The 15,998-nt window shown below is 38.1% G+C and overlaps 1 protein-coding gene across 15 annotated transcripts in view; it reads left to right on the forward strand.

Moving 5' to 3' along the window:
• The window catches only part of TJP1 (tight junction protein 1), a 239,816-nt gene that overhangs the window by 207,246 nt on the left and 16,572 nt on the right, over window positions 1-15,998 (forward strand). For 12 of the 15 annotated variants that reach the window (XM_032391257.1, XM_032391259.1, XM_032391260.1 and 9 more), the window contains 12 exons: window positions 836-944; window positions 1,887-2,106; window positions 2,565-2,749; window positions 2,853-2,948; window positions 6,228-6,310; window positions 7,035-7,245; window positions 7,556-7,656; window positions 10,913-11,263; window positions 11,595-11,834; window positions 12,465-13,337; window positions 13,491-13,588; window positions 15,701-15,928. In XM_032391257.1, the coding sequence (XP_032247148.1) occupies window positions 836-944; window positions 1,887-2,106; window positions 2,565-2,749; window positions 2,853-2,948; window positions 6,228-6,310; window positions 7,035-7,245; window positions 7,556-7,656; window positions 10,913-11,263; window positions 11,595-11,834; window positions 12,465-13,337; window positions 13,491-13,588; window positions 15,701-15,928 (2,795 nt within the window). The remainder of the gene's footprint in view (window positions 1-835; window positions 945-1,886; window positions 2,107-2,564; window positions 2,750-2,852; window positions 2,949-6,227; window positions 6,311-7,034; window positions 7,246-7,555; window positions 7,657-10,912; window positions 11,264-11,594; window positions 11,835-12,464; window positions 13,338-13,490; window positions 13,589-15,700; window positions 15,929-15,998) is intronic. The other 3 variants (XM_032391271.1, XM_032391265.1, XM_032391267.1) reach the window with 1 other exon arrangement.

The raw sequence follows: 15,998 nt of genomic DNA on the forward strand, positions 1-15,998 counted from the left end.
GGCTCAAACTCACAACCCTGAGCTCAAGAGTCACATGCTCTACCAACTGAGCCAGCCAGGCACCCTTATGTACATTATTTTAAAATTATTTCTTAATAATTTGCTTTTGTTTTATATCATAAAAGTAGTGCATGTTAATTTTTTTTTTAATGGGGAAAATTTTCAAAAGGTAAAAAGAAGAAAATCTACCTGTGATCCTGCATATAGTCACCAGTAACATTTTGATAAGTTTCCTTTGGTCCTTAAGAGCTTCTGATATAAGTACATACTGAGCTTGCAGACATTGAGCCTACATCATACAGATGCTCTTACAGAGTTGGGACAATGCATACCCTGTTTCTTTTTATCTTACTTCCTTCTGACTTCTTTTTCAGAGACTAGTAAAAAGTAAGACTCTATTACTAAATTCACAGGAAATTAAAGAAAATCTTTTTTTGTTGAGGTATATTGGTATACAACATTATATTAGTTTTAAGTTACATTCGTGGAATTTATAATTTCAAAACTTAAAGCCAGAGAGTTTATAATAATAAATATTTGGAATTAGGAGTTGTCTTTTTGGTCTAAATTGGTTAGATTTTGCAGTAGATGACCCATTAATGCCAGGATGCATTGTGGCTCCTCTTTAAATGAATTTACACCTTTACTCATTTTATTTGCTTTCTACGTATTTTAAATTATATTATTTTTCTCCAAAGGAAAGTCAGTTTTTTCCCTCTGAAAGCTGTGATAGTTCCAAATTAGGTAGTCTGAGAATCTTTTTTTTCTGTGTAGATAAGTATTTTCATAATCTTAAAATATGGCCAAGAGTAATTTGTGAAATATATTTTAACAGGTAAACAATGTAGATTTCACAAACATCATAAGAGAAGAAGCTGTTCTTTTCCTACTTGACCTCCCTAAAGGAGAAGAAGTGACCATATTGGCTCAGAAGAAGAAAGATGGTGAGATACTGTCAGAAAATGGAGAAAATCTATAGAATTCTGAGAATTTAAATAGGGATTTTAATTTCCATTTTTAAATAAATCATTCAAAGTTGAGTGATAAATGAATTTGTTAATGTCAGAGTTTAAGTCACTCAGAGGCACAGTCTTAAACACTATGCTCATTAGAAAGCATGATTATAGAACCAGTCTTTATGACATTCTAGTTTAAGTAGAAGGCTATCCAGCTCTTCACAAGGCATAGAAAAATCCTAGTTGTTTATTAGCCATCAGAACCATACAAAAGTATACAGTTAGCTTCCAAATTTTTTAATAATGTTGTCTAAGCAATACATTTTTGTTAGCATTAAGTAAAGAGAATGCCTAATTTTCTTTGATTAGGCAGCTACACTTTTCAGTTAGAACAGGGTTTCTCAACCTCAGCACTAATTGTCGTTTTGGGCCAAATAATTCTTTTTTGTAGGAGCTGACCCATGCATTGTAGGATGCTTAGAAACATCCCTGGCCTCTATCCACTAGATGCCAGTAGCACACATACCCAATCAAAAATGTCTCCAGATATTGTGAAATATCCCCTGGGGGAGAAAAATTACCCTCATTTGAGAACCATTTATTTAGAAAAATGGGAATATTTGTAATATTTGCAACAAAATTAAGTTAGATGATATAAATAGCACTATGTGTGGTTTTGGACAAGTTGCTTGATCTGTTTCTGCATTACTTTCCTCATCTGCAAAATGGAGGTGCTAAGCATTCCTATTTCATGAGGTAATGGTGCTGTACATGAAATAGAATGCCTAATGTGGTACCTCACACAGGGGAAGGATCCAACATATGTTGAATGCTGTTGGTTTTGTTACTACAGCATCTTCACATTATCTATTCAGAGTAATTTCTTATCTTACTAGCTATTGATAATGTTTTTGTTTTGATTCCTTTTAGTTTATCGTCGCATTGTAGAATCAGATGTAGGAGATTCTTTCTATATTAGAACCCATTTTGAATATGAAAAGGAATCTCCCTATGGACTTAGTTTTAACAAAGGAGAAGTGTTCCGTGTTGTGGATACCTTGTACAATGGGAAACTAGGCTCTTGGCTCGCTATTCGAATTGGCAAAAATCATAAAGAAGTAGAACGAGGCATCATCCCTAATAAGAACAGGTATGAATGTTTGGATACTTCTCATAGAATAAGTTAAGTAAATGATGATGGAAGACTTGAATCCCACTGGGAAATTTTGGCAATGTGAAGAATTAGTTTTCATTGAATTCACTCTATGACTGACTTAGTTGTACAAACTCATTTTATTTTATTTTATTTTGTTTTTTTGTTATTTCTTTCTTTATTTTAAGTAGGCTCCACGCTCAGTGTGGAGACCAGTGTGGGGCTTGAACTCACGACCCTGAGATCAAGATCTGAACTGAGATCAAGAGTCGGATGCTTAACGCACTGAGCCCCCCAGATGCTCCAAAACTTCTTTATCTTAGTTTAGCCATTAAGATTTAAACTGCATGTAAAATTCTGTCCAGTATTTTGACATTTTGTTTCATCTATGGATCTTTTTCCATTTTGTTTTTTTAAATATATTTATCCATCTGTCTGTATTCTATCTTGTCCAGGGCTGAGCAGTTAGCCAGTGTACAGTACACACTTCCGAAAACAGCTGGGGGAGACCGTGCTGACTTCTGGAGATTCCGGGGTCTTCGCAGTTCCAAGAGAAATCTTCGAAAGAGCAGAGAGGATTTGTCAGCTCAGCCAGTTCAAACAAAGTTTCCAGCCTATGAAAGAGTTGTTCTTCGAGAAGGTAGTTTATTTTTTATAGATTAACCTTAATACCATTTAATGTCAATGTGCTTAAGAAAGAAAAAGTATAAACTGTGTTATTTTTTCTTTGACTTTCTCCCCAGCTGGGTTTCTGAGGCCTGTAACTATCTTTGGACCCATAGCTGATGTTGCCAGAGAAAAGCTGGCAAGAGAGGAACCAGATATTTATCAGATTGCAAGTAAGTGGCCTTAAGACGGACTTAGATGAGGTTGAGGGTATTACCTTATTTGGTACTCCTCTAAAGGATGGGTCTGATCCATTCACTTAATAGAAATAAAACTTTCTGTAAGTGAAAATTTGCAGTTTACCCAGTTTATTTAATTTGGAGGGAAATTTGATTGTGTCCTTGTTCCATTAATTCCCTTTAATAATAAAAAGAATCACCATTTATGAAGCTTTGGGCGTCATATGAAAATTGTACACAATCTTGTTTAATAAATCCTGACAATATCACCATGGGGTAAATATTAATTTGTGTATCCATGCTGAAGTTGAGCAACTTAAGTCTTAGGGTGGTGGGGACCATCACCAACCAACCTCTTTTACTCTAAACTTTCCTGATGACACCCAGCTAATGAGTGACAAAACTCAACTTTGAACCCAACCCTTCCTGGCTTCAGTCCAGTGCTTTCAGTCATTGAGCTAACAGAGACAAGTATATAAAAAGGGTAAGAAAAGCATGGTTCATGCCATCAGTTATTATTGTAGGCATTTTTAGTAAGTTAGTGTTAAATATAAATATTGAAGATATAGTGCTTTAAATGCCTAACAGATTTTGCTTACAGATTCTTTTATTATTTAATTAGTTTAGCTATTGTGGTACTTTAAATATACAGACTTAGTTATGACCACTTTGGCTTGCTGTAAGCTATATATAAAAACGTAAACTGTTTTTTTCCTCTAATTATAGAAATATTCACTATTTGGAAAGCTTAGAAAATTAATTTTGACATATATCATCATCATCCTAAATTTTATCCTATTGTATTTTCTTCCACCCTACTACTGTTTGTAAGCAGACTTTTGTGTGGAACTTTATTCTCTTTTCCTTTTTAATAGATACCACCTTATTTTTTTTATTATCCATCCTGCAACCAAATTTTGGTTGATTAGTTTTCTGTTGTTTATACATAGTTGGTTTCAATTTTATATTTTACTTTTATAAAGGATGCAGAAATCTGTCCCTGTTTTATTTGCTTGTTTCTGCTCTACTTTGTTTCCCAAAGGATTTATTTCCTCAGGAATATAGCTTTTCCCATATTTATGATAATTTTCTTAGAATTCCCAAATACAGGCAGGGATAAGCTACGGAACATGAGCATTTTCTGGTTACTGCTGTGTATGATGGCTGTTGCCTTCCGAAGGGTTGTGCCTACATTTGTAGTTGTCGTTCTTACCGTCACTAGATGAGACCCGCATTAACACTTTTAAAGAATCAGAGCATTGCCTTTTTTTATTATATTGCTTTTCACTTAGGTTGTTGGTGAAGTTGAATGAGGATATTTATTTTATGAAACTGAGAAGATTTGCAGACAAATGATAGTAAAATTTGAGCAAGTTTAGGAAGTTTATTTCTGATTCCCCATTCAGTTTGTTAGTTTTTTCAGAAGAGGTTTTTTTGGGTCATCGTTTGTAGGTAACATTTGGCCTAAAGAAGTTGGTGGTGACCCCACCCATAACCAAACTTAGCGTTTATAAATTCAGGAAAAGTAAGTGTGAAGACTTATAAAGCTCTGTGTGAGGGAGTAATTGATTGCTTTAATTGAGTTTATTCTATACTTCAGCCAGCCTCTTAAAAAGGATTCAGGTAGCTTAGTTATGTATCCTCTCGGAGTCCAATGAGAGTCTTTTTTGTTAAAGAATTAGTAGCATTTTCTCCAACCAAAACTCCCAGTTGATCTCTTTGTTTAATTCTCTGTTCACCAGATTTGAAATTTTGCCCTGTTTGCTCGTGGAGCTTTATCTTACGATAGTCTCATTCTCTCGAGTCATTCATCTTGTCCTTCAGTGGGACCTTTGTCCTTCCAAATCTCTGATTTTGTCTGAACTGAAACACCAGAGCTCCTCTTTGCCTTTCAAGCTTTCTTTGTGACCAGAGTCACAAACATTGCTGTGCCTTTTTAGTGGGGAACTTTGTGTAAATTGGGCCTCTGAGATTTTTGGTTAGTAACTGGCTCAAGCTGCACTTGGCATTTTATATACCAGTAGGGAGGGACAGGTTGCCAGTGTGAAACCACAGGCTGTCTCAGTTACAAATTAACAGCCTTCTCTGCTCCCAGGTTCCAAAAAGGCCTCTAACCCAGAACTCCCCAGCCAGTCTGCTACAGCATTGTTGCTGATGGGTTGTGGACCTGTCCAGGTATTGATTTCGTCAGCCCCCAGTGGCTGGATGGGGCTCCACCCAGAAGAGGCCTCCTAAGTTTATCTCTGTTGGCCGTACAAATAATGTCATTTTCTCTGCATGTTACAATGTGTAAAACATTTGGAAATAGTGCCATGCCAACCCATCCTAGAGTGTTAGGCAAAAGGAAAAAAAGTGTGTCCATTCATACATATTTTTACATCTTTTTTAATGTCTTTTTCCAGAACATAGTTAGAAAATTTTTGGAAAACATAAAAAACATGTATATTAAAACTCACATTATTTCAAGTTTAAATATTTTATTTATACCAAAATAGAATTGATAATTTTGTTTTCCTTTAATGGAAACAAGCTCATCAATATTATTTTAAAATTTACCTTTTTTTTTTTTTAAAGATTTTATTTATTTGACAGTGAGAGACACAGCGAGAGAGGGAACACAAGAAGTGGGAGAGGGAGAAGCAGGCTTCCCACTGAGCAGGGAGCCTGATGCGGAGCTCAATCCCAGGACCCTGGGATCACGACCTGAGCCAAAGGCAGATGCTTAACGACTGAGCCACCCAGGCGCCCCTAAATTTACTTTTTAATATCTCATTTTCAATCGAAAGAATTGCCATGTTTGACAATTTTTCTTGCCCAAATGACAGTCTTAAATAATTTTTACTCCTTTCACTTACAGATTATTGTAGATTATTAATTTTGATCTTTCAAACATATTGCAGCAAAGTATTACTTGATTGCTGAGGTTTTTTGGCACCCCATTGAATACTGCTCTTGAAGCGAGTGCCTTACTTGCCTTCTCTAATCCCAGAATTGTTGGGAAGTGTTAATCTAACCCAGTGGCACTCAGTCAGGGGCAGTTCTGTCTCACTGAGGATACTGGCCACTCCTGGAGACATTTTTATTGGTCATAATATGGACAAGAGGCATGTAGCAGGAGGTGGCCAGAAATGCTGCTGAACAGGCCCTAGCACAGGACAGCCCCTATAACTAAGTATTACAGAGCCCAGCATGTGGTAGTGCCCAGTAGTTGAGAAACTGGTCTAACCAATGCACATTTGATGTTTTGTTTTTGTCCTCTGATGTCATGAATAGAAAGCGAACCACGAGATGCTGGAACTGACCAACGTAGCTCTGGCATTATTCGCCTTCATACAATAAAGCAAATAATAGATCAGGTACGTTATTAAAAATTGACCTATTTCATTATAATCTGTGAATGTTGTATTTTTGAGTGGGATGGAGTTTAGTTAATTTGGAAGTAGTAAAGTAGCTTTTCTAAAAGTATTACTGGTCTACCATAAGAAGATTAAGCCCCCCTACTGAAGGGCATTCCAATAACTTTCAAGGAAACAGTATTACATGCATCAAAAGATATTTATATGCATAGGGAATATATTGTTACTCTACAAGATCACGTCAGGAACATTAAATTCGTACACTCTTTCACTTTACAGAACACAGATAATACTGTCAACTTGCAAGTATTGGGGCTATCTTAAAGTGAGCTGGTGAAGTTTTTTTTTTTAAATTGGGCCAGAAATTGTATTGAATTCTGATTACAAATTTTTCTAACATACTCTTGAGACATTTTGGAGCCCGATTAAAGGTCCATTACCATTGGAATGTAGTCTAGGCTGTGACTTTTCTTTTCCTCCTTTCAAAGGACTTTTTTTTTTTTTTGCTCTTATTTATTATTTTTTTTTAGTAACATATAATGTATTATTTGTTTCAGGGGTATAGGTCTGTGATTCATCAGTCTTAAACAGTGCTCACCATAGCACATACCCTCCCCAATGTCCATCACCCATAGGCTGTGACTTTTTTTTGAAGGTGATGATTCTTAATTAACAGTATCTTGTGTCCTTGTTTGTTTTTTTGTGTGTGTGTGTGTGCCTCCAGGACAAACATGCTTTATTAGATGTAACACCAAATGCAGTTGATCGTCTGAATTATGCCCAGTGGTATCCAATTGTAGTATTCCTTAACCCTGATTCTAAGCAAGGTGTGAAAACTATGAGGATGAGGTTATGTCCAGAATCTCGGAAAAGTGCCAGGAAATTATATGAACGGTCTCATAAACTTCGTAAAAATAATCACCATCTTTTTACAAGTGAGTATATTAAAGGCCTTCATGTAATTTAAAATATCTAGGCAACAATATGTAGACAAAAGTATTGTGTTCAAATGCTAAAAGCTATATATAACCTTTGCCTTGGAAAGCTTCCTGTTACATTAACAGCTGCTGAGTCAAAGAAAATGTACACTGCCAAAGTAGAAATTTCAAAGGTGTGTGTCCTCAGACATTATCCTTCAAATAACTAAGAAATGATGATTGAGCTGATGCATTCAGGGTTGAATGAATTCTGGCTTTTGACAGTGTTCTAATTGTAAAACAATGTTGTTAATTTATTTATTTTCAGCTACAATTAACCTAAACTCAATGAATGATGGTTGGTATGGTGCATTGAAAGAAGCAATTCAGCAACAACAGAACCAGTTGGTATGGGTTTCTGAGGGAAAGGTAAGAAACTTCCTGTTACTTAACCCTTACAGTAGATGATACGACTAATCAGAGATGCCTTTGAGAGTTACCATTGTCTTCTGATTAATTTGGAGAGAGTTTGCTTTTAAGTTTTTATAATTTGTATGTAGGGGTTATGAAAGTTGTTTTTGATAGTAAAAGTTTCCGAAATTTCCCCACCTCTTGAATTACCACTTGAGTGGTGCTTTTCTCAGAGTTCTCAAATGCTAACTAAAAGAGCAAGAGTTCTGGCTCTGCCCCTGTCTGAGGAATGACTTAGAACCTGGCTTCATTTTTTTTCCTTCTCTGAAAGGAGAGTTGAGTGGGCTGGGTGGCTGGGTCCGTGTTCCCCAAAGTGCTGTCCTCTGCACATGAGATTCAGGACTTGGTCTGGAACAAAAAGGAACTCTTAATGGCAAGTAATGGGTGGGAAATACTGTAGCCATAGCCCCCTGGGAGGGGCGGACAGCACAGTGAGGGGCAGCACTGTATCCACCAGCATAGGAAAGGCTTTGAGAAGTTGTAAGTAAAGAACCTATTTTATTACTTTGTTTACCTAGGGAATTTTTTTTCCACTTAATACCTGTTCATATTGTTATAGCATACTAGATGCTGAACAGAGCAATACATCCTTTTTAGATACAAATTTTGATTTTCATATACATTCAGACGGGCAGCTTTAAAATAACTACTTTCTGTTGTCAGTCTTTCTGGTTTTATAGCAGTCTTTGATGGGAAAGGTCTGTTCATTTTATTGGGCAAGTTAATACAGCTGAAAGAAACTTTTGTTTTTAATATCTTTTACCTTCAGTACAATATTAATATGTTTTGGTTGCTAGAGAAGATTGAGAGTATCTCTTGTTTTGTTTTGTTTTAATATTTCCTTGTTGGCTTGGTTTTTGTTGTGTTTGGCCCCTGCATGGCCCCTACTTTCCTCTGCCTGGCTATGGCTACAGATGCTCTAGCAGTGCATGCTGCATGCTTAGGACCACTGTGCCCTTTATCCAGAAAACACAACCTCTGCAAGAACAGATGTTAAAATGTTTACATCTAGAGGTCGTGTCTGGTCTGCCATTCCCACCTGTATTAATGTGTCAGAATCGTGGTTTTTCTCCTCAGTACCACTTTAGGGGATGGACTATGCATATGAGATCATCAGACCACTTTGAATAACTGGCATATCAGCTGAGACACTTGACAGACAAATCGAGGTAGAAAAAAACCACTGTATCACTTTATAGAAACACACTATTACTAATTTTCACTCATATGGCATTTGATACAAAGGATTGCAGTCCTCTCCATACTAATCTGTAAAAACACAATTCTGTTAGCAGCCTTTGTTAGGTAGAATGGCTAATAGCTTGCATTGGTGATTCCCGAAATGAAATTAGTTTATAAATGCACAAAGTATACTATCTGCCTACCTGAGGGTTTTTTTTTTTTTTTACCCACAAATCTTAATTTTCTATGATTTCTTTTCATGATATTATTGTGTGCTTCCTGTCTTTGCTTGGATTTTAAAATACAGGTCTAACTCCCCTAACTTATGTGAGGAAAAAACAGATCATTTATTATTAGAATAGATTGATGCATTTTATAAATCAGAATAGGTTGTTACAGTTTAAATCAAGCTTCATAGATCTCCTGCCCCTTCTATTCGAGTATATTTTATCATAATAGACAGATTCTTAAACCAAAACCACTTCATTTCACATGGACTTTCCTGAGCGAACTACTCTGGTCTGATTGCTGGAAAGAGTTCTTTTTTGCAAGATCTGACACAGTCTTACGTGTTCCTACTAAACCAAGAAAAGTCATCCTGAGACTTTCTTAACATGTAGGCATATGTCATTTCTTGGTCAGCGCAACCCATGGTTCTTGCTCACTGTGCATTTCATACCACTGCAAAGGCTAGGTGGATTGGTGAGTTGCAAGTTAATTCTTCTCCAAGGACTTAAATATTTCCCTGGCTGGCTGCTGGGTTATAGTCTTCCAGAACCCTGGTGAGTTAAAAGTTAGAGTAGGTAGCAAAAAGACTTCTCTTCTGCAGCAGCCATTATAGAGTTGAGAAGCCATTGAGATTTCGATGGGAGAGACTCTGCTGTAACATAGAGCAGAGCCCTGGAATTCTCACTTCCTGAGCCCAAGAGGTACTCTGTTGAAAACCAGAGCCCCTGGGACACCTCACATACCCTAGTCTTTCTTATCTGGAGGGCAGTACTCAGGGTCAGGCTCTTAAGAGAGCCAGGCATAGGACTGTGTGGAATGTTCCATTCAGGCAGCTCAAGCCTTATGTTTGTCCTTCAGTCTGTGCTTAAAATGGAAGAAGGATTGTCTGAATTCTGGATTCCACATCCTTCAGCTCTCCTGCCCAACTGGGCACAGTGTCCAGGCAAGATCTTCAGGGACTGTTCTAATTAATCCAGGTACTAGTTTCAAACTAGTATCTAATGACAGCCTGTTGATGCAACTCTTTAGATTCCTTTCCCTCAAATGCTTCTCGTTTTCTTTCTGGTCTACTCAGAAGATAATGTAGACTAGTAAAAACCAACTCAGATCTTAATTACTTACAAAAGAGAAACATGATGGCATTTCTCCCTCACCATCCATTGGATACTACATCTGTGAAAAATAATAAAGACACTAATTCTTAATTTAATGAGGCAACTGGCACTTAGGTGATGATGCTTTTCCATTGTGTTTTACAAAAACTTGAGGACCAAATACCAACTTTTTTAAAAGTAGTTTTCTTTATGTGTGTGTGTGTGTATATATATATATATATATAAATATATGTAAGCTCTTACTCAACTTGAACTGTGGCATTTATTTTCATAGTTAACTCTTAAATGCGCTGTTCTGTCAGTGTGTCCTTGTTTCTGTGAGTTTGGTTTGGTAGCATTCTCCCTCTTCACCTTGCTTTGGGCTGATAAACTAGTGACTGATTAGGTTTTGTAAATCTGAGTGGTGTCAGGGTTCCTTCATTGACTTCTGGAGCTGAGCCTCAGAGTCCAGCTTTGTTGTGGCTGAGCAGCCACCATTTCATTCTTCAAGCCCTTCAGATCTCAAAGGGTGCTCTGTGTGTCTGCATGTGTGCTTGTACAGTCTTCTTGACCTTTCCTTGCCAGAAGTTTCGAGATATAGATGTGACTTCTCCAAAGAAAAATATCCTTTTCAATCTCCCTTGTAAAATAAAGGCCATCTCTTAAAGAACTACTGAATAAAATTTTTAATTTACTTTTATTTGACCCAGGCGGATGGTGCTACAAGTGATGACCTTGATTTGCATGATGATCGTCTGTCCTACCTGTCAGCCCCAGGTAGTGAATACTCAATGTATAGCACGGACAGTAGACACACTTCTGACTATGAAGACACAGATACAGAAGGCGGGGCCTACACTGATCAAGAACTAGATGAAACTCTTAATGATGAGGTTGGGACTCCACCGGAGTCTGCCATTACACGGTCCTCTGAGCCTGTAAGAGAGGACTCCTCTGGAATGCATCATGAAAACCAAACATATCCTCCTTATTCACCACAAGCGCAGCCACAACCAGTTCATAGAATAGACTCCCCTGGATTTAAAACAGCCTCTCAACAGGTAAGCAGCAAGCATTCAACGTTTTGTAGTTAGAGGTGCATTATTAAATTTTAGAATGTGGTGATTGAGTTGAAGAATATATTTTGTCCTTTCTTCGGATTAAGAATTAATCTTTAATTTCGATTTGAGAATACCAAGGACTTAATTCTAAACTTTGTGTGTTCGTCTTACACAGCAGTATACTGAATTTTTTTTTTTAATTGAGGACGTGAGGTCATAGTTTTGTTATTCAGCACACTTAAAATGTATGTCTACCAACCCCTATAAATGGAAGTGGGAAGTTAGCAGTAAACAAAAACACTATATTTAAAATATTTTAAACACTTCGCAGAAAGCGGAAGCCTCATCTCCAGTCCCTTACCTTTCGCCTGAAACAAACCCAGCATCATCAACCTCTGCTGTTAACCATAATGTAACTTTAACTAATGTCAGACTGGAGGGGCCCACCCCAGTTCCTTCCACATCTTACTCACCACAAGCTGATTCTTTAAGAACACCAAGTACTGAGGCAGCTCACATAATGCTAAGAGATCAAGAGCCATCATTGCCGTCGCATGTAGATCCAGCAAAGGTACCTGTGCTGCAGTGTCGCCCGCATTTGTCGCTCTCCATCAGTCTAGCACACGATCATTTTTGCTTTGCCCTTTAAGTGTTCCTTTTGCTTTTTTACTGTGGGCTTACACACCATAGTGCTTTCGAATCAATACGAATCATTTCAGTTTTGTAGTTTGCATGGCTTCCAGTGGTATACTGATAATTTGAAAATAGGCTTTTTAATTGGGATTTGTGCTTATGTTTTTATTATTTTTATTTTTTGGCTTTCAGTATTTTAGAATTCCTTATCATAAGCATTTTTGTGTTTTGTAAATTATGGTGTCCGTAAGTTTTCTTTATGATTATTATTTTTGGTGTCCAAATCAAGTGGAATCAGTAGTTCAGTGTATTAATTTTCTGCTAAATTTAATAATTAATTATCTTTAACTCACTTTTCATTTAGAACATGCTAAAACATAAAAGCCCCCCTACCTGCATTATAAATTTTGAGCTTTCACTTAAACTAGCTTTCTCACTAATATCTTTCTTGTCTTGGTAATAAGTGGTAGAACATACCATTTTCACATATAAAATTCTATTTTCGTCTCTTAAGGTAGACTAGACTTGAAAACAAGCCTTTGTACTTACACATGAATTTTTTATACAGGTGTATAGAAAAGATCCCTATCCTGAGGAAATGATGAGACAGAATCATGTTTTGAAACAGCCAGCTGTTGGTCACCCAGGGCAGAGGCCAGACAAGGACCCTAATCTGAGTTATGAATCCCAACCCCCATATGTAGAGAAACAAGCCAGCAGAGACCTCGAGCAGCCCACATACAGATACGACTCCTCAGGCTACACAGACCAGCGTTCTCGAAACTACGACCATCGTCTCTGCTACGAAGAGCGCGTTCCTACATACGAGGAGCAGTGGTCGTATTATGATGACAAACAGCCCTACCAGCCTCGACCTTCTTTTGATAATCAGCACCCTCGGGACCTTGACTCCAGACAACATCTTGAAGAGTCCTCAGAACGAGGCTATTACCCACGTTTTGAAGAGCCAGCCCCCCTGTCCTATGACAGCAGACCACGCTATGACCAGCCACCCAGAACCTCCACCCTACGACACGAAGAGCAGCCAACTCCTGGATATGACGTGCATAATAGATACAGACCAGAAGCACAGTCCTATTCTTCAGCAGGCCCGAAAGCGTCTGAACCCAAACAGTATTTTGACCAATACCCACGAAGTTATGAGCAAGTACCATCACAAGGATTTACCTCTAAAGCAGGCCACTATGAGCCTCTCCATGGTGCTGCAGTTGTCCCTCCTCTAATACCCGCATCTCAACACAAGCCAGAAGTTCTGCCTTCAAATACCAAACCACTGCCTCCACCCCCAACTCTGACTGAAGAGGAGGAAGATCCAGCAATGAAACCCCAGTCTGTGCTCACTAGAGTTAAAATGTTTGAAAACAAAAGATCTGCATCATTGGAGAGCAAGAAGGATGAAAACCACACTGCTGGTTTTAAGGTAAGCATGTAACCATGCCTTTCCTGCCTTGGCTCCATGGGCACATTCAGCGAAGGAGCAGTTTGGAATGCTTCCTAGCTCCCCCTCCCCTGCTTAAATGAAGCTCTTTTGTAATTCTCTGTTCTTGGGGCATGTTTTTGTTCTGTTTTGCAGCCTCCAGAGGTAGCATCTAAACCTCCAGGTGCTCCCGTCATTGGTCCTAAAGCCACTCCTCAGAATCAGTTCAGTGAACATGACAAAACACTGTACAGGTGGGTATGGTTGTGGTGTTTGGGGCCCGGAACTGACCAGGAGTCTGACCCTTTCAGTCAGTGACGGAGCCTCTTACTACGGCAGTAGAGGAGAGGAAGGAGAAGGGAGAGGGTCTTGTTTGTCCTTGAATGAAAACTACCAACCTTTCTAATTAAGACAGGGGCCCTAGAAAGAGAAATAAAGGTCTTGATTATGTCTTCTGTAACAGATCTTTGGTATGCCTTTAGTAACCAAGTCTTTCAAAAAGATACTTTTCTAGCAAGTGATTAAAATAAAAATGTTAAAGCCCTTCATTTGTATTACGTTCTTTAGTTTTAGACGTGTTTTTAGACACATGAACTCTAATCTAGTGAGCACAGACTGGGGTTTCATTGCTGGATCTAGCTCTTAAGTTTCTAGGGGTAAGGAAACAGACTCAGTTTGGCTAAAATAACAAAAATTAATCATATAGTGAGCACGTGCCATATGCTTGCCATTGCTCCATACACTTCAGTGCAGTGTGGGTAGATGGTCCTTTCCCCCATTTTAAAGAGATGCACTGAGGCTGAGAGGAGTTGAGTAGCTTATAGGACTTGGTGGAGCTGGGAGAGAAACCTGGCTCACAGCTCTCCTAGCAGGGTCCTTGTCACACTGCGAGTAAGTGACAGACTGGGTTTGAATACAGTTTTTCTGCCTAACTCATGCTTGTGATAAAGAGGAACTACTGTCCAACATACAGATTTTCCTCTTTTTTTTTTTTTTAAAGATTTTATTTATTTATTTGACAGAGAGAGAGATAGCGAGAGCAGGAACACAGCAGGGGGAGTGGGAGAGGGAGAAGCAGGCTTCCCGCAGAGCAGGGAGCCCGATGCGGAGCTCGATCCCAGGACCCTGGGATCATGACCTGAGCCGAAGGCAGACGCTTAACGACTGAGCCACCCAGGCGCCCCACAGATTTTCCTCTTAATGATGTCTAGTGCTTTTCATGAAAACGTAAACTACTGCGGGTCTCCTTTAGCCAGTATCTTTAGCAAATGAGCTATTTTACATAAAATAAGCTTAATTATTGAAAGTTTAGCCCCCTTTTTGGTGTGAAACCTATTTATTTTTGAGGCAAGGTTTCTAAAATTTCACTAAGCAGAGCATACATAACAACGTATAGACAGTCCCCAACTTCCAATGATGTGACTTATGATTGTTCAACTTTACATGGGCGTGAAAGCAATACGCATTCAGTAGAAAGCGTACTTTTTGAATTTTGATTTTTTTTTTTCCCATATATGATACAGTACCTCTCCTGGTGCTGGGCAGTGGCAGGGGCAGCTCCCAGTCAACCACACAATCAGGGTAGATGACTAGCACACTTAAAACCATTCTGTAGCCGTACAACCATTCTGTTTTTCATTTTCAGTATAGTATTCAATGAATTACATGCGATACCACTTTATTATAAAATAGGCTTTGTGTTAGATGATTTTGCCCAACTGTAGGCTAAAGTATGTGTTCTGAACACACTTAAGGTAGGCTAGGCTAAGCTATGGTGTTTGGTAAATTAGGTATATTAAGTGCATTTTTGCCTTATCGATATTTTCACCTTCCTCTGGATGTATCGGGATGTAATCCCATTGTAAATTGAAGAAGATCTCTGTTAGTTTGCTTAACAACTTAATTTCTTCCCCACTGCTTACTGTGCCCTCTAGAACTTTGGACTATATAGATTCATTTCCTTATATGAGAATCATTTATCGATCGTGGATTAAAGTTCTTAAATTCTCTCAGTTATTACTTGTTGCTAAAATTGGTGTCTGTACTTTGGGAAGTTCTTCACTGTCTTAGTTATATGTTCCCTTTTCTCTTTCTAATTTAACTGCTTCTAACCTGCCATGAGGCTCTAGCCAAATCATTATCAAGCTTATTAGATTGTGTTAAAGGCCTCATGAGCCAGAAGAGGGCTGCTTTCTGAGTATAATGAATGAAGGCATGGGATTTGAAATGCCCATTTTGACTATTGGACTGCTCGGCTTGATCCTGAGTAATCATAGCAATGAAAGGTCAAGATAAAATATTTATATATTCATTTTCTTTGTAAAATTAACATCTGAAAAGTTGTTCCATTTGTCATTCATTGTCAGGATCCCAGAACCTCAAAAACCTCAAATGAAGCCGCCTGAAGATATTGTTCGGTCTAATCATTACGATCCCGAGGAGGATGAAGAGTATTATCGAAAACAACTGTCATACTTTGACCGAAGAAGTTTTGATAACAAGCCTTCTACACACATTCCTGCTGGCCATCTCTCAGAGCCTGCCAAGCCAGTTCATTCTCAGAATCAACCAAACTTTTCTAGTTATTCTTCAAAGTAAGTTACTTCACCAGGACTTACCTTTTAAAAATAAGAGACATAAAGTTGCATAAGGTAGAGTTAATCA

Source organism: Phoca vitulina, unplaced genomic scaffold, assembly GCF_004348235.1.
Source record: "Phoca vitulina isolate PV1807 unplaced genomic scaffold, GSC_HSeal_1.0 scaffold61, whole genome shotgun sequence".
Classification (NCBI taxonomy): domain Eukaryota; kingdom Metazoa; phylum Chordata; class Mammalia; order Carnivora; family Phocidae; genus Phoca; species Phoca vitulina.